This window comes from Helicoverpa armigera, chromosome 8 (assembly GCF_030705265.1).
Source record: "Helicoverpa armigera isolate CAAS_96S chromosome 8, ASM3070526v1, whole genome shotgun sequence".
In the NCBI taxonomy this organism is placed as follows: Eukaryota; Metazoa; Arthropoda; class Insecta; order Lepidoptera; family Noctuidae; genus Helicoverpa; species Helicoverpa armigera.
Window position 1 is genome coordinate 10,366,100 of NC_087127.1, and position 18,577 is coordinate 10,384,676.

The 18,577-nt window shown below is 33.7% G+C and overlaps 2 protein-coding genes across 2 annotated transcripts; one reads left to right on the top strand and one right to left on the bottom strand.

Moving 5' to 3' along the window:
* The first annotated feature begins 3 nt into the window (after nucleotides 1-3).
* On the top strand, nucleotides 4-9,421 carry LOC110372235 (probable serine hydrolase). The gene is made up of 2 exons (XM_021328824.3): nucleotides 4-378; nucleotides 5,885-9,421. The coding sequence occupies exons 1-2, from the start codon at nucleotides 339-341 to the stop codon at nucleotides 6,790-6,792; spliced, it is 948 nt and encodes a 315-aa protein (XP_021184499.3). The 5' UTR covers nucleotides 4-338; the 3' UTR covers nucleotides 6,793-9,421.
* Nucleotides 9,361-18,350, bottom strand: LOC110372233 (NFX1-type zinc finger-containing protein 1). The gene is made up of 14 exons (XM_064035966.1): nucleotides 17,498-18,350; nucleotides 17,020-17,257; nucleotides 16,900-16,945; nucleotides 16,346-16,580; nucleotides 15,785-15,949; nucleotides 14,533-15,411; nucleotides 13,984-14,139; nucleotides 13,361-13,508; nucleotides 12,379-12,462; nucleotides 11,727-12,001; nucleotides 11,207-11,353; nucleotides 10,685-10,859; nucleotides 10,156-10,298; nucleotides 9,361-9,502 (listed from the first exon to the last, which is right to left on the bottom strand). The coding sequence occupies exons 1-14, from the start codon at nucleotides 18,185-18,187 to the stop codon at nucleotides 9,434-9,436; spliced, it is 3,450 nt and encodes a 1,149-aa protein (XP_063892036.1). The 5' UTR covers nucleotides 18,188-18,350; the 3' UTR covers nucleotides 9,361-9,433.
* Nucleotides 18,351-18,577: the final 227 nt, after the last annotated feature.

Genomic DNA, 18,577 nt, shown 5'->3' on the forward strand with positions numbered 1-18,577 from the left:
CGTAATTTCGTTTGCAGACTTCCAGTTTCATCATTTCCAAGCGAAAACACGCGCAATCGATATTTTATTCTCGTTTCGTTTCATAAGACTGCGGCAGTCCGTGTGTGCGGTGTGTTCGTCTAGTTAAAGTTCAGTATTCTAACCTTAGCTGAACTCTACGGTCACCTTCCGTAATCGGAAAGTTTATTTGAATCTATTTCTAGTATTAAATTCTTTACCTATGATAGCGTGTCCGATAATATATTAAGGGAATTGTAATACGCGAGTGTTTTACTTGTTGAAAATCGTGATTAGACAGTGATAATTGATATTCTGCGTCTGAGTACAAAGTCGGCAGAATGGCTGAGACTAGAATGAATGGGCATCAAGTACATGAAGGTAAATAGTCAATTTGTCTATTTATATAATCTTACATTTCCTACTCTTTAACATTATAGGTAAAGCTATAGTGATGTCACACTATTGTAGGATGTATAGACATTAAAGAGTATGTTATTTCTTAATAGCAATTCATAACAAAAGTAGGTACTGTATTTGCTAGTAAAATGTTGAAGCATTTTCAAATTCAAATGTTATCAGTTATTAATGGTAATAACTGATAACATTTAAAAAATCACAATGAAAATGCTTCAATGCTTCAATGAAATAGATTGGACAACATTTGAAATATATTTTATATAATATAATTCACTACTTGTTCAAACAATTGCAATTATAATTTGATACAGTTGAGTAGACTACATTTACCTATTTTAGTTACAAAATACTGGATGTGATTTTTACCTGAGAACCAACTTTTTTTACAAGCTAAATTATTTTTTGTGGGATTTTAATCTGATCATTATAACAATTTTTTTTAAAGCTATTGCCATGCGGGAATCCTCTTCAGGGACTAGAATAAGTAATTATTAAAATTATGTTGTAAATATTTAAATAAGTTATTATTATAATCCACACTAGCAAAAAAGTGCATAGAACTTAAAAAAAATAAACTAGACAATTCTTTTATTTTTATTCAATTCAATTATTTTATTTGTTAAAACAATAATATACCTAAACCAAGATTCAAAGAACGTTGTGCGATTTTTTTAATGAACATGTTATAGTCTACAAACATTTGCTAATACATACTTGTATCTAGTCAATAAATTACACACTTCTTTGTTAAAAATATATATGTATACTGGGATAAGGTTAATAATATAACAAAAGCATATCAATTATTAAGATCAAAATCAAATATGGAAAACTACAAAAACTTTTTTAATGTTTCTACTTTTGTCTGTGGTGAATCAGGAAGGTAAAGAAATAAAAAGACAAAGGATTAAAATTGGAACAGGTTTATCAGCCAGTTCTGCCTCAGATTACCATCATTTGTAAAGAAACTTGATCATTCTTTTAATTATAAAAGGAAAACCCGCAACTTCTGATCTATGCTTTTGTGTTAAATGACATTATTTGATAATTTGTTGTCACTGAGGGGAAAATAAGTTGGTGCATCTAGTTTTTATTGAGGATCTAACAAACTAATTATAAATAGTAGAAAACATAAACACATGTTGCATTGAGAACCTTCTCTTTTTTTTGAAAGTTGGATGAAAAATCAACTAATAAATAACAAAAAAATATATATATTTTACTTTGGTTTACATAAAAAAATCAAAAGTCATTTATTCAAAGTAGGCCGAAAATCAGCACTTTGAACGTCAAATTTACAAAACGTCCGCCTTTCACCTTCACATCAATGACTTGACACAATAATCATGAATGCAAAATCAAGTTACCTACTTATTTAATAAATGGAACAAATGCATAATTTTTACTGGTTTGTAATGAATTCAAAACATATTTATGCATTTGGTGTCTGGAATTGTGTTTATTAAAATACTAGCTTTATTCCCGCGGTTTCACCCGCATCCCGTGGAAGCTACTACCCGCACCGGGATGAAATATAGCCTATATCACTCGCAAATAATATAGCTTTCTAACGGTGAAAGAATATTTAAAATCGGTCCAGTAGTTTTTGAGTTTATCCATTACAACCAAACAAACAAACAAGTTTTCCTCTTTATAATATTAGTATAGATTATGTAACTCAAAACAATGAGATTTCTTATGTACAGTACTTATATACTTGCATTCAATTCAACAATATTGGCAAATGTTATCTCATTCAGAGATTGATGACTCATGAAACTGGAATGTGCAAGAGCAAAGTCCACCTGTGATTGAAATTTAACCGTTTGCCAAGATATTCTCAGAAATGTACCTGTTATAAATGAATGCTATAATACCATTTATTAGTCATTCTTAGCAGAGGCCATGTTCTAATATTTTGCATACATTTTGGCTGTTAATATTATTCTATTCATTAATCATATAAATATAGATATCGCACCTCCATTTTTTCTAAGCACAAAGGTCACAAAAAACTCATAATTCAAACATCCCACCGATCATAGACATCCGTTCAGCTATTTGCACTATAATTTACAACTTGAAATAATGGAAATGGACAGTATCTAAATATATAAAGTTTCTTGAAACACAATTTTCTACATATTTCCCATCTATTATAATATTATAAAACTGAAGAGTTTGTTTGTTTGCTTAAACGCGCTAATCTCAGGAACTACAGGTCCGATTTGAAAAATTCTTTCAGTGTTAGATAGCCCATTTATCGAGGAAGGCTATAGGCTACTTTTTAACGTTTCGTTTGGTCGGGTTCGTGCCGAGGTTCCCACGGGATGCGGGTGAAACCGCTGGCAGAAGCTAGCCATGAATATATCATTGTACCTAGTAAAGAATGTTAAATATAAATGCACATTAGATGAATGACCTTGCGTGTACCTACAGTATTTCTTACTTGCCGTTCAATAACCACAGGTTAACCGTTCAGTAACTTTACTGTTCTTATCAGTTAAATGTAGAAAAATCCGGTTAAATGATGAGTAACTGCCAAAATCATGTGTTCCGCGTGGCCTTTGCATGTGTTAGCGAGTTGATACTTACTTTATTCCTTATCTTTTCCTGTATTTTTTTCGACTGTGTGATCTATAAGACTTGATTGGCCTTACCTGTCTAATAAGAATGCCGCGTTTTGAATCGCAATAATAAAAATTAAGTAAAACATATACCTAATGGTTTACATATTAACCCATTAAGCGACATCTACTTATAAGCGACACTTAAAAAAAGAAAGTCATTGTAGGTACGTAATCTCAAGATTCATAACTTTCAGTGACGAGGCGCGAGGAGGACCCACCATACCGTTACGCACCATAGTTTTAAGAAAGTAGCTCAAATGCACAATGAATTTGTGTTCCTATACACGAAGTGTGTAAAAAAAACGTTGGCCAGGCTGTCAGTAAAAAAAATCCAAAAGGCTAGAATTCCTATTGCTACGATAGGAACAATCATCTTTTAGACTATTGATTCCACTTCTAAATGAATCCCAATAAACGCCAACCATCACGGTCTTGGCCAGCCCGCTTCATTGGCCAATACGAACAAGTTACTAATAGGTATATTTCCTAATAGGTAGGTATGTACCTACCTGCACTTTGCTAGACACAAGCTGGACTATGGAACGATAAAATTTTAACAAGTCATGTTTCAAAACATGGTCGTTGGACTTTAGAACCATTGGTGATCTTCAAAAAATTTGTAACGGTCCATCATCGCGCAATACCATGACAAGCGTTTTTTTTGGACTTTCCTTATTGTTGAACGTCTAACGTCTTTTAATAGCATCTGTTACCACATCTACATACCTATGTCATTTTGTTGCGGTCTTTTGGACGGCGACCTCAAATAGGAACTTAAATGCTTATAGATTTGATTAATGAGGTAGGTACAGTCAACTTCAGGTCAGTGGTAATAGTTTTATAGGAAAATCGTACTTATTACTATTGAGTTAAGGTGGGTGCATGACAGTTGCCACTGATGTGCAGTTTACCGTACCTGAAGTATTCGTCGTTTTACCTACTACCTCTTTATAATATTATAGAAAGAAAATATGATGAATATATAGGAAAGAAGTCGGTATCTTTACAAAACGTACCTACTCATGTGATGTCTTAATAATCCAAAATTTAATTCATGCTTCAAAGTACGTGACATGTATTAGATCTTTTTCTTTCACGCACGGCTAATAATTTCTTCAATACAGCATGACATATTTTTGATTACGTATTAAGTAGATACGCAGTTTTGAATATTACGGAACTATTGTATAATCATATGATAGTTCTTATCTTTACTTAAATTACTTTTATCTCGCATTGTAAATAATAATGTGCTATTATTTTTAAAGTCATGCATAATAAAATAAGATATGGTAAGATAGTCATGATAGTGAAGTGGGATAATTTTATCAGTTTAGCCGGATTTATGTACAAAAAAATAGAGGTACAGAATATTGGCGCTTACATTATTTTATATGCTTAGTAGATAACAAATAGTATCTAGCATATTATGTTTATTTAAGACTAGTAAAATCTAATAATAGTAACTACATTGTATTTTAAATACCCATGCTGTGAGAATATTTTATTTGTTTTTGCTATGAAATTATGTCTTCAACCTAATTTGAATTTAATGTTAAGTAAAAATTACTTAATTATGTTTTTAAAATCCACTCAAAGCGTGAATTATTTTTGGATTCGTATAAAACTTTAATATAAAACTAAAAATTAAATCTGAATATCTTTCCTCAACGTTATCTAGAATCAAAAAACCATGTTTCATCGGTCCAAAGTCCATTCAAGAGATATTTTGTTTGGTGTTCAAAGTCCAAGTTCATCGTGCGATCGTGAGTTATCATTTTTGCAACTGGTTATCTTGATAGTGTGTAAGTGTTCTGTGGTATTAGTCAGACACATATTACATAGTAGGTACATACCATGTTGTCTAATCTTTACTCAAATGGAAGTAAACGTTTTCCTGAAGAAGTTACCTGTTTGTGATTTTAGTCATACACTCGATGATTAATTTGGTCATCAATTTTGATATGAACGCGTTATAGACGTGATTTTTTATAGAATACTTACCGTTTGCCCGCCGTTTCACCCGCGTCCAGTGGGAACTACTGCCCGCACCGGGATAAAATATAGCCTATGTTACTCACAGATAATATATCCTTCTAATGGTGAAAGAATATTTAAAATCGGTTCAGTAGTTTTTGTCCATTACAAAGAATATTAGCAATATTACTCTTTGTAATATTAGTATACCTACTTAGTTGAATATGATAGAATAGTTTTTGTGTTATTCTGATGATGCTACATAAGTAGGTACATGTCCAAAGTTCGACGACCTTTCAATGGTCAAGGTCTATAGAACTCAGTCTAAAAAAGCTTAAAATAGATGTTAGGAAATGCCGAGTCATCTAATATGTTTTAGAAGCTTAAGATACCTTTAATCTCAATATACAGCTAAGTTGGGGTACCTATATTTTTTCCACTATTTGGAATATGGACGAGCTCAGTGAATAAATCGATAATTTCTAAGTTGTGACAAGAATTAATATTAATGAGGTGCACGGGGTTGTCGATTGGCGACCCACGCACGTTTATCTCGGAACACGAGACTGATATGCAAACGATATTGTGACTTTTCTTTACAGACGTATAACTATAGGTACCTCTATAGATAATTGTGGCGATAATCTACCTATTGGAGAATTTATAGACGCACGATTGGTTTATACGTATGCGATAAAGTCCATATAATCTTGTTTTATATAGCCATAAAAATAAACTAAGATTTTTCAATGACAAAAATGGTTGTTTCTAAGCGTCAAATATAACTATTGCATCTACGTATTTTTAATTTCGCATGCTTTGCAAAAGTAATTAACAGCGTATTTTTTCCTATTTTCCAGAGCTTCCGCCGGGATACAAGGTAGAAGAAATTGAAATTGAAGTACCATGGGGCCACGTCGCTGGTCGATGGTGGGGCCCTCGTGACAAGCAGCCAATCATTGCCATCCACGGCTGGCAAGATAATGCAGGCACTTGGGACAACCTGATCCCCTTATTGCCCGTCACCACGTCAGTTCTCTGCATAGATTTGCCCGGTCATGGTCTATCGACACATTATCCAACCGGCATGCTTTACTACATCTTCTGGGACGGCATAGTTCTTCTAAGAAGAATTGTCAAACACTTCGAATGGACTAACATCACCTTAATGGGTCACTCTCTCGGTGGCGCGCTCAGTTTTATGTACGCAGCTTCCTTCCCTGACGAAGTAGCGAAAATCATTTGCGTCGACATCGCAAGTCCAGCTGTTAGGGAACCCGCTTCAATGGTAAAGAATACAGGCGGGAGTATCGATAAAGTCCTCCAGTATGAGAATCTACCAATCGATAAAGTACCTTGTTACAATTACGAAGAAATGATCGATATTGTGTGCGATGCGTACAAAGGGTCCATCTCAAGGGAGAATTGCAAGGTTCTTATGAAGAGGGGTATGATGCCGACTCCAGCTCATTTGAAGAAGCCAGGTTATTTCTTCAGGAGGGACCCTAAACTAAAAGTATCTGGTCTTGCAATGATGTCAATAGAAACTGCTTTGGAATACGCTGCTAAAGTCAAGTGTAAAGTTTTAAACATTCGTGCGTTGCCCGGTGAAAGATGGGAGAAGTTGGACTATTATATGAGCGTGATTGAAAAGATGAAGGCTACGGCTGATGTACGGTACGTGGAAGTTGAGGGAACTCACCACATCCACTTAGAGGCTCCTCACAAAATAGCCGATATCGTGGAAGATTTCCTAGAAGAATATTAGTTTAGACTAGCTTTATGCTAATGTGATATTTTATGTGATGCGCAAACGCACTGTAGTTAGGCACAGTTGAGGAACTGTAGTATTCAAGTATTTTTGAAAGCACTTGTATTTCCTGTAATTTCCCTTCTTTTAATTTAAATTAATCCGTCTTTAGAGTCGTAGTTCAAAAGAAACTGAAGTTAGCAATTCAATCTAACCAAATGCTATTAAAAATGTCGCTTACACCAAAGTGCAACGGGAGTTGTAAAATCATCTAAATACAAATTTCTTCAAATCCTTTTGTTACCTTGTATAGTGTAAGTAATGGGCTATGATGAATGAAATACCTAAATAACACAAATATATAGTTAAAATCTGTTTATTGTCACAAATAACTTACTTTAGCTTAAGTAAACGTCCTATATCTAGGATTAGGAAAATAATAAAATACTTACCTACATGTATGTATATAATATTGCGTGTAGAAAACATAGGCACGAAGATTTTTTTTAAAATGTCTCAATAAATTACTTAAAGAATGTAACTTAACCTTGAAATAGGTTAAAAGAAATGCTCTATTTTGAATTTGTAATGCGATGTTCCGTAACGCAAGTCTTATATTTACGTAATTAACATTTTCTTTTGTAAGGTCAATAAGGTTGTGTGACGTGGGAAAGAGAATTTTGTGGGCAAAGTAAATATCTTCGATATTTTTATAAGGAACCTTGTGTCCGAATATTAAATGAATGATGGCTTTTATAGTGTGATAAGGAAGAATTATGCTTTGAGATAGTAAGAATAAGTATCCATTGTTTTAAACATTGTGACAAGAAAGTGGTCTAACTAAAGTAACATAATTTGGTCCTTAGTTCCGCATGAACAAATATTGCTTAAAAAAATTGTGGTAAAAAAAAATTGTACTTGTAAGAAGGAATATAATTGTGTAGGTATATTAATGCAAGAAACTATTGAGACAGATATCATAATGGGTAGTATTTTACTTAACCATTTAGTGGTAGAGATTCGTAATAATAATTATTATAGCTACTTGGGGGCGGCAAATTCATTAAACAAATCATTTTGACATTAAGGGCCGATTTTTAGATTGCCAGATACCTAACTTTAATCTGAAGAATATGTTTGACGTTAAACAGCTTTTGTATAGTATACCTACTAATGGCCCGCGGTACATGTTTCGCTACGTAGTTAGTATATATACCTAGTCCACCTTTGTGTTACAAAAAATCTGATAAATAAAGAACCGCTCTATTATTTGCGCAAACTTCACATAAACCATTTACTAAATAGTCCGAAAAAGCATCAACATTTGGTTTGGATAGGTGAGCCTGTTCTTCACTAGGTACATAGTATAAAACAAAGTCGCTTTTTGTGTCCCTATGTCCCTTTGTACCTACTCTTAAATCTTTAAAACTACGCAACCGATTTTCATGCGTTTTTGTTTTATCAGATAGAGTGTTTAAAGAGGAAGGTTTATATGTATAATAACATCCAATAAATATTGGGGAAATACTGGTAATCCCGTGCGAAGCTGGGGCGGGTCGCTAGTAAGTTATATTACCTACAACAAAAAGTGTAATGTCACTTATTACGTCAAACCGCTGTACCTATTTATTCCTCAGATAAAACTTAACCGGTGATTGAAAAATCGGCCTTAATAGCACTGACATAGATTACAACGTACAAATAAGTAGGTGTGAAATTCTATTGTCAGTCCCGATCACAATGCATGTACATGATCAGAAACGTTGATGAAATAGTGTAATTTTATTCTAATTAAGTTTTAATTTATTTGTTAGACGGCTAAGTGTATTCATTTGAGTGTAACTCGTTGCGTTTAACGTGAGCGAACGATTTTTGTGTAGTTTGAATGTCTGTGGTAAATGTCCGAAAGTACTACATCATAAGAATGTTAATAACTATTAATGGAAAAACACATATAAGTCTAAAGTTTGACGAAACCAGTATAGAAGCTTCATTTGTCTAGCCATTTCCCAACTATGTTGGGGTCGGCGTCCAGTCTAACCGGATGCAGCTGCACACCAGTGGTTTACAAGGAGCGACTGCCTATCTGACCTCCTTAACCCAGTGACTTTGGCAACCTTAAGTATAGAAGCTACTTACATTTTTAAAAAAAGTTCTCCAATTTAAAATTCTTCCAATTTTCTGATAGGCATTTGTTCTCTTGATTGTCTTCTACTTCTATAAAAATAGTATCTTTTGTAATAAATGCAGTAATTATTTTACTTCTGCCAAAACCCTTTTTTGTGTTACTGTTCATTCCATATTTGTGACGTCATAATACATGTTATTGCAGTTTCTAGGTTTAAAAATAGATATTCCGTCGCATGGGTACAATTTAAGTGTTAATATGAAAATAAATGACCTTTTTTGTAATAATTATAAAATTCTGGCTAGCTCAGAAATTCATGACAGGATTTTTAAATACATAACAAAATATTTTTATAATATTATATGACACGGCTTGGTAGAAATGTACCATTGGCTTAGTGAGTGAAATTTTAAATGAAACTACAGCTTTCGCACCGTAACGATTTATTAAAATTATTTATTTTGTAACAAAAAACTGTAGTATTAAAATTCACAACGTTAAATAAAACTGTTAAACTTATTGTTCTTTATTTCATTTCGGATTGCAAACCTGCAAACAGGATCCTGTCAAACAGTTGTCAAAGTCTTCGACTTTTTGAATCTGTGAACAAAACATAAATTAATGTAATCCATCCTTATCTCTACTAATATTATAATGCGAAAGTAACTCTGTCTGTCTGTCACGCTTTCACGTCAAAACCACTGAACTAATTTTCATAAAATTTGGTACAGAGATAGGGTTGACCTTGAGAAAGAATATAGGATAGTTTTTATCCCGGACTTTTGAAGAATTCTCTTGGAAATGCGATATAACCGAACACTACGCGGGTGAAACCGCGGGCACAAGCTACTAATTTTCATGTATGGATGTTTGTTTCTCTTTTACGCTATAATTACTGGAAGATCCTTGACAAAACATGGAAGTAATAAAGCATTCTTCCGGGGCGGGAAGTTGTTCCCAGCACGCGGGTGAAATCGCGGGCGGAAGATAGCGTAGGTATTATAAGTTGTGCGTAAGTATATTTTAATAAGACAGGTAGTACTTCACTTAGAGTGAGCTAAGTATGAATGTGGAAAAGATGGAGAGGCTGAGGTAGACTGAGGAAAAGATGGATTGATTGTCTGAAAGAGGACACGAATAAGAAGGGAGTGGATGTTAGTATGACGTCTGACAGAGAGGTATGGAACAAAAATACATATTGAACCGACCCCAAATGACTTGGAAACAGCAGGAAGAAGATAGGTAGTACTTACATCAAGAGTATTATCATTATGCTCTTCACATATCAAGGTAAGCTTCCTTCCGATAGCTTTTTGTTCTTTCAATCTATCATTTATCTGTCGCCAAATACTGCTGGCGGATTTTAGAACCGACATGTTACCGAAGATGTAGAAACCTGTAAACAAGGAATACATTTTAAACGAACTTTCTAGAAGAATAAAATGGCGGAAAGAGGTCATGATGGCTATATATACTAGGTATATTTTTAAGTAGGTATACAGGTGAAGGAAAACATTTTTAAGAAACTTGGACTTTAACGTCTGGACTGAAAATGGGTAGGTTCCAAAGAAGGCGTATACGGGTGGAGACAGCAATGTTCCTCGAACACCCGTATTTAGGAGATTTTCCGTTATGTCATCTTGTTTTTGTTCTCCAATTTATGTCCAATGTATGTTTGCCAATACATAGTGAATCGTGGTGATTAACGCTCATACCTTCTGAGTATGAGTAGAGGCTTGTGCCCTGTAGAAGTACAGTAAAAATGATGATGACATGACTTACCTTCTTTAGCTCTCGACAAAGCTACACATATCCTATGAGGGGCAGTCAGAAAACCAATCTTGTTGTCTCTGTTACTCCTAACCAGAGACAATATGATTATCCTGTTCTCTTCGCCTTGGTAGTTGTCTACGGCTGTCACTCTGATGTCACGGAGGGCGTCATTCTTTTTGGTGAGCTGTGAAAAAAATATTTAAAATCTATATAAGAACCTGGTTCACTCAGTTTGTTTCAAAATCCTAGTTTTTCAATATTGGAAAAGCTGGTAAAACACTTAGGCCTATTTTTACCGACAACATAATCGTCGTTTTTGAAACTGAAAAGTCACAGTAAACAGTTGTTTTAAGATTACTGACGTTTATCTTGTCGGTAGTAGCCACCGCCCGCCGTCAGAGAATTGAATTGCTATCCAGCTAGTCTATGGTAGGTATCTAGAAAATTTAAAACTCACGAATTTAGAAATCATTTTGGTTGCCAGAATTTACTACTAAACTAATTACACAAATGTTAATGACTAATACTCACATCTCTAAGAAGATTAACTTGCCCGTTATAAGTAGCGAGGATGGTTATCTCATCGGGGCTGTAGTTCATTTTCATAAGATAATCCGCTAGAGCCACGCACCATTTAGCTTCAAACGTATTTTTGTGACTCCAACTGTCCTCCATACCCTGGAAATGATAAATATTACAATACATAAACGGTGTATTAAATAGGTAAATATGTATATAACTTAATGACACCTATATTTATCTCTTTTACTTATAGGTACTGAATATTAGTCCTAGTGGCGCCATCTACAATTTATCATTTTAAAAATAACAGTCTACATAATTAGGCATATCACACTAGAAAGATGTAATTAATCTTAATAATATCATGTCATATTTCGTATTATGAAAGCAACTTAAAACTCAATGACTTAAAAAAGTAATTATTAAAAAAAAAACACAGCTCTATTACTCTCAAATTAGAGCACATTTTCCAATAACCTTAACACTACCAAACAACGAAACAAAAGAACACAAAAAAATTACTACTAACCTCTGAATCTTCAAAAACATCATGCTCAAAGAAATACAGATTATCCTTCACTCCCCTAACATCAGGATAAGACCCCACACAAGAATGACTATCTAACTTCTCATATATTGTCGGTACGATTAAGCTGACAAAATTCCGGCTCATTCTACGCTGCGTAGTTAGAGTCCGCGCGTGAATTCCGTTGCGTATCATACGCTCGAAGAGTGATATTTCTAAATTGTAGTCTTTTGCTAGCTTGTAGTGGGCTGCTGTGGGACGAAGTTGTTTGTGGTCACCTGAAAAATGATAATTTTGTTTATGACAACTGCTGTAATAATTGGTGTAGGTACGGTAGACTGCACATCAGTGGTAACTGTCATGCACCTTAACTCAATAGTAATAAGTACGATTTTCCTATAAACCTGTTACCACTGACCTGAAGTTGACTGTACAATAGATACCGCCAGCGGTTTCATCCGTGTCCCGTAATAGCCAAAGAGCCAGATACGGCCAGACCTACTTTACAATGGCTATGAACGATAGACTACTACGAAGTTTATGGCTTTGGAAAATATAAAAATAATATAGGTATCACCAAGACGAAATTTATTAGATTTCTTAAAGGAGACGTAAAAGCAGCAAAATATTCATAGTGCGATATGCAGTTTCTTACCTATAAGTATGAGATGTTGACACTGATGCGTTAGAGACGCCACAATGTGGGCTTCTAATACCTCTGCCGCTTCCTCCACAATTACTGAAATTATACATTTAAATCATTCTCATTTACTCTAGTATATCTTAATATTTTATTCTGGTCCTTTTAGATTGCATCAATACTCTTGCGCCAATTACACTTTACTGAGTTTTGCGAGCAATGCAGCTCAAAATATAGTGACCTTATAGGCAACTATATTTTCGAACCTCTAAGGGGCCCACTACCCACTTAATTTAAAGTCCTCTGTAAGGGTTCCATTTCCAGTTCCAGTTCCAGGGAAGAGGCCCATTTAACGACCTCATAAGTCTGTTTCGCGCTTCTCGTGACCAAAAGGCTAGTTATTATATAAGACAAAAGGCTAGGATAGGGATAAGGATATAGGACAATAGGATGCAGCCTTTTGGGCACGGTTCCAATCAACAGCGGTGGAGGATTTTTTGACGCTTTTTAGGTACTTATAGTCTGTTTTTTAATCTCGTAGACTAAACCGACATTACGAGTGTTGTCAGTTTATTGCAAATTCTTAAATAGTGATGTGGCACAACCGAAACTTAGCGTTAATAAAATCAAGTATCGTTTTTTTACAATAAGTCATCCTGAAATAATGGGCTTATCCTTAATGATTACGCATGGCTTTGCGTGGTCAGATATCCCTGGCAGTTTGTAGCACGTCGTACAGCCATGTGTACGTACGTGAATTTTAAATATAAAACTTTGAATGAATATTCAATTCGTCTATTATAGATAAAAAGTTACGATTCAACAAACTGGTATCGTAAGTCCAACACTGCACAAAAGAGCTAGCAACATTATTTGTAAGTTTGACATTTTGCAAGTGTCAATTTAGTCTACGAGATTAAAAAACAGACTATAATATGTTTTAATTTCGCTATAAGTAAACACTTGTTCATGTAATCTTTATATTATTTTAATTTACCTATAGGCGAATGCAACTTCCTCATAAGGTCATGTCTCCTGGCCGCTGTACTGGTAGTGACTCCCACCACTCTCACTGTCTTCATGACTTCTCCGTCAATTAATGTTGCCACTTCATTTAACTCTTGACTCGCGGTGTTATGTTGGTCCTAAAATACGTGAAATATTGGTAAACTTAATTTGTACATACTTTATTTAACATAACGTTTTACATATACAATTTACCTAAAAAAAAAATGAATATAATTTTGATAATAAATACATCAATCAATAAAATTTATTATAACTGTCAATTTTACTCTTCTAGCTGAAGTTTTTTCTTTGAAGACGATAAAATCAGGGACTTCTGGTCTGATTTGAAAATATATTTTAGTGTTAGATAGCCCATTTATCGAGGAAGGCTATATGGCTCAATGGCTGTATATCTTCACTACATTACCAGTAGAAGCGAAGCCCCGATAAAGAATATTTCAAAATGGTGGAATTTTTGTCAGTAACTATTCTACTCGGATGAAGTCGCGGGAGGAAGCCAGTATATATAGAATCAGTTTATAACAAGCTTATTTATTAATTAAGAAAACCAACAGCGATGCATTTTAATTAAAATATATATAATAGGCTTACCAATAGTCCATTCATTTTTGCTAACAATTCGTTCTTCAAAACGGTCACAGCAGAGAAATAAAGCTGCCATCTTTGCTCTGGTTTCAAACTGTATAAATCTTTGACTTCATCCAATTTGTACTCTTGTTTATTATTGTTCTGTAGAGTTCTGTACTTCTATAATAAGAAAAAAAAGTTAATTATTATTTATTTAGAAAACACGTCCAGATTATTTTTAGGTACGACATATGAAATTTTATTAAGATTATTGATTATTTTATTAGTTGATTAACAATTTTGGTTGATTTTATTTTATTAGTTGATTAACAATATCCAATGGAATTTATACTTAGTATTTGCAAAGAACTTTGCTTAGGCGAAGTTAGCCATTTCACTCACGCATTTGTTCGTACAGATATTAAAAAGAAGTTTTGCTTGCCTGAAGTTGGCTACAAATGACCACACAATTATTAAAAAAAAAAAAAACTCTAATGGGATGGTATGTGCGAGGCATAAAATGGCTAACTTCAGAAACGCAACGTATTTAATATTATAAAATTTTGCCATTACCTTAAAATATTCCAATCTCCTATTAAGCTTATTAATCTCCTGTTTAAACTTATCGGTCATCTGTTTCGCCTCTAAATGATTGTCCGTAACATCATTCACATATCTTATACTATTTAGCATCGAATCTATTTCCTTTAGTGCCCATTTTTCAGAAAAACACGTATTAATTACTTCTGTAACTGTCATATCTTCTAACTTCTCCCAATCATCAATATCAGACTCACATTCAGATATTCTTGTACTATGAGTTTCTTCTTCACCAAATAACCAATTAAGAACACTATCTTCATTAGAACTTCTTAATTCATAATCTTTGTCCCCAATTTTGAGATAAGGTTTCAAATGTTTGTAACAAACAATCTCCTTCTCACACTTCTCAATCTCACTCTGTAACTCCGTCATCTCTTTGAAAATCTTCTCCAACTCACTTCTCTTACTTCCATAGAGATATGAATATTTAGACTTGATTTTCGTTCGTAAATTATGTAGAGTGTAATACTCTAGAAGGGGACTTTTACTTTGACTGCCTAATCTTACAATATTAGTTGTAATACCGAGAATTCCTTCTAAGAATTGATCAAGGGCGTGATTCGTGTAGCAGATAACCAACATTGGTGTACCTTCTAGGGACAAATTTCTTAATATTGTAGCTGCGATTTTGATCCCTATATACGTTTTACCGGTCCCAGGTGGGCCTTGAATGACTGCAAATTCTCTTGTTAGAGCGAATTTGAAGGCTTCAAGTTGGGAGTCGTCGAGACCAAAAACGGGATCTGGCCATTGGGATGTGTCTAACACTGGGAAAGGTAAGTCTTCTGTATCGTATGGAACTGTGTATATTGTTTCTGATGATAGGTAGGCTGGTGGGTTGGTTTCATTCTGTAAGTTTAAAGTTATATTTTAATTAAATAAAGTAGTTGGAATACTCATGTCATTCCATTAATTTTTAGATAGTAAATCATGTTGGGAATAAACAAAAATAATCAACATTGGGAAGTGGTTTTTAACCAACTTCAAACATAAGGTGGTTTTCAGTTTGTCCTGTATGAAGGCTGAGCCATTTTTGATCCGGTATTTAGCATGGTATTTGTCACATTTAATAGGTTTTAAGTATAAATTGATTATTATAAGTAGGTAGTCAGTTTAACTTTTTTGTAAAAAAGTTTTTTTTTCATTATTAGAAAATACATTTTAAATAAATGCAGTGGACTGCAACATTTTAAATAATAAAGAATAAATAAAATGTTAGTACCTGAACATCCACAATATACTTTTTCATAGGCAAATCATCCAACCTAGACTCCTGTAAAACTTTCAACACTCTATGGTACGGCTCAAAAAATACTTCACTTTCCACCATTACAAACGCTTCAGAGAAAATGCTTTTAGATGTCGGGTTTTGAAATGATACTGCTACCTGAAATTGATTATAATTTAAATGTTAAAATAGTACATAGGCTTAATATGAAATAAAAGAAAATAAAGTATAGTTACTACTAATATTATAAATGTTTGTTTCTCTTTTTTTGATGAAACTTAGCAATAATCTAGCTTATGTATTGGGAATAATACATCCATAGTATATTTATTCAGAACGCGGGTGGAACCGCAGCTAGAAGCTAGTTCATAGTAATGCCATGATGGATCAATATTTATTTTAGTATATTTATTTGGCTCACCAACAATAAAATATGAAATACAATCATCACAATATTTGCTATTAAGCAGTCCAAAAAATTGTAGAAATAGAAGATTGAACTATAATTAGCTGCATTTAAGGAACAAAATTACATAAAAACAAAAAAATACTCACATATCCATCACCAAGCAGATTCAAATTTGAATCAAGTACAGTAGCGCACAAAATTGTTTCAAAATTATCACTAGTGAAGAGCAACAAAGATCCAAACATTAGATGCTTGTTGTATGCATATCTCTTGCTGTCAACTATACCGTGGGTTGTTCGTTCCTTCCAAGCTATGTCTACTAGGTGACCAACTCGGTTGTTGCTTACGTAGTTACGGATTATACGTACTTTTGGGTATACCCTGGAAATAACAAATTGTTGTTACTAAATATGGAAGTTGCTTTAGCTGTGAAATGGTTTCATAGTAAGAATTAAATTAGTTTGGTGTATGAGAGTATGAGGGTCACAGTATAGCTTTTGTGTGAGAGTTCCTTTACCATACAAATGAAATACATAATTTTAAAGTAAGTTCTAAATATAATTAGACACATAGTTTTTTTGTATGTAATCTAGAAGACATAGGGTGATCGAGGTACATTAAAAACAGTTTACAGATACATAATGTAAAACTCAAAGCAATTATGTTAACAAATGCACATTACACATAGTAGAATACTTACCTAATATTCTCATGCCGTCTCTTACTAGGATTTTCCAAATATTTACCTGCAATATAACACCAAAACTTTATACGAAGCTCAAACAAAAAATCACAGAACTCTTACATAATTGTTACCAACATATTCCTTCACGCAGTGGTCCGAAACAGTCTTCTCTCAACAGTTTAAACTGTAAATCTAAATAATGTTCTACGCTGGGGTACGCTCCGTTGATAATGTTCGGTTGTATGGGAACGGTATTTGGGGATAGCAAGTCATCATGGGTAGGAAAGATTGAGAGGTTTTTGAAGTAATTTTTATCAGGATTCGTAGTTTCTGATGGCGGTGGAGGGATGTCATCTTCAAAATCTTCTAGGACCTGGAAATTGATTTTGGTACTTTGTAATAAAATAAATGATATTAATTTTAGGAGTACATACAACAGAGTATAGCCACTTTTGATGATAATGATGACTGTCCAATTTATTTATAATATTAATTAGGTACCTGTTTCACTGAAAACAGTTGTAATTATAATAAGTTATTTAATAACATTAATTTATAATTTTAAAGAATATTGGTTAAAATAACTATTAAAACTAAAGAAAGTTTAACTTACTTCATCTTTCAACAATTTCATTGTTTTATTTTTCAAGTTTTCAATCCTCACAAACAGATCATTACTGAATCTCTCAGTGTGCTCTTCACGCACACCAAAAGCACTAACTTCTGTTATTTCCAACAAATCCAGTATTTCTTTCATAAACTCCAAATTTTCTCTTTCAAAGTTAATAATTCCTTCACAGAGATTCAATATATTTGCATAAAATGCTTCTGCATCATCCCAAAGCTGAGAATTCAACCTCTTTTCAACAATCCTCACACTTGGTAACTCATCCAAATAGTTTTTAATGTTCACCAAAAAGTTTGAATTCTGAAACCGGGTTCTCAACAGCTTAACAATTTTTGAATTTTCTCCTGGCTCCAAAGTCTTGTACACATTTGCGAGTATTTTAACAATTAAAACTATAAAATCACCTTTTAGTTCGTCTTCATCGAGAAGATTCCAGAACCCGGGTCTATGGGATACTTCTAAATTTAAAATTGGAGGTTGTAATGTTGAGATGTCGAGAAGTCTTTTGAAACCGATCGGTTTCTTTTCTGTGAATTGAGGCTTGGTCTCTGGTTTGGGTTCTGGCTGTTCTTCATCAGCAAATTCGGAGTTAGCTGAAGTATTAGGCCTGGCATCTTCAATCAACGTGCCGTCGAACCAATCTATGCGTAAAGAAGCTTTGTTACCGTCACCCATGACTGAGTATTGCGACTATCACTAAGACACAGTGAAATTAATCTACATCTATTTATTTAGCAGTTAATTTCATTTAAAACTACTGCAAATTAAAGTAGGACGAATAAAAATAAATCTTTGTTTTGACGTAAGAAATACAAAGGAAGAATGAAACAGCTGACGCAGTCAGTGTCGCTGTCACTTCGTGTCACGGGATTTATGTCAAAAACGTTCCGTTATACGCTAATTTAACTTATTTGCTTTCGCACATCTTAACGCTACATTCAAGTGTATCTTCTAACGACCTTCCTGTTTGTTGGTCGTTAAAAGGTCACTTGTTAAGCATAATGGTTACCTTTTATAGCGTAATAAACTGTAAAATGGGACTGGGTTACAGTCTTCTCTTCCTTA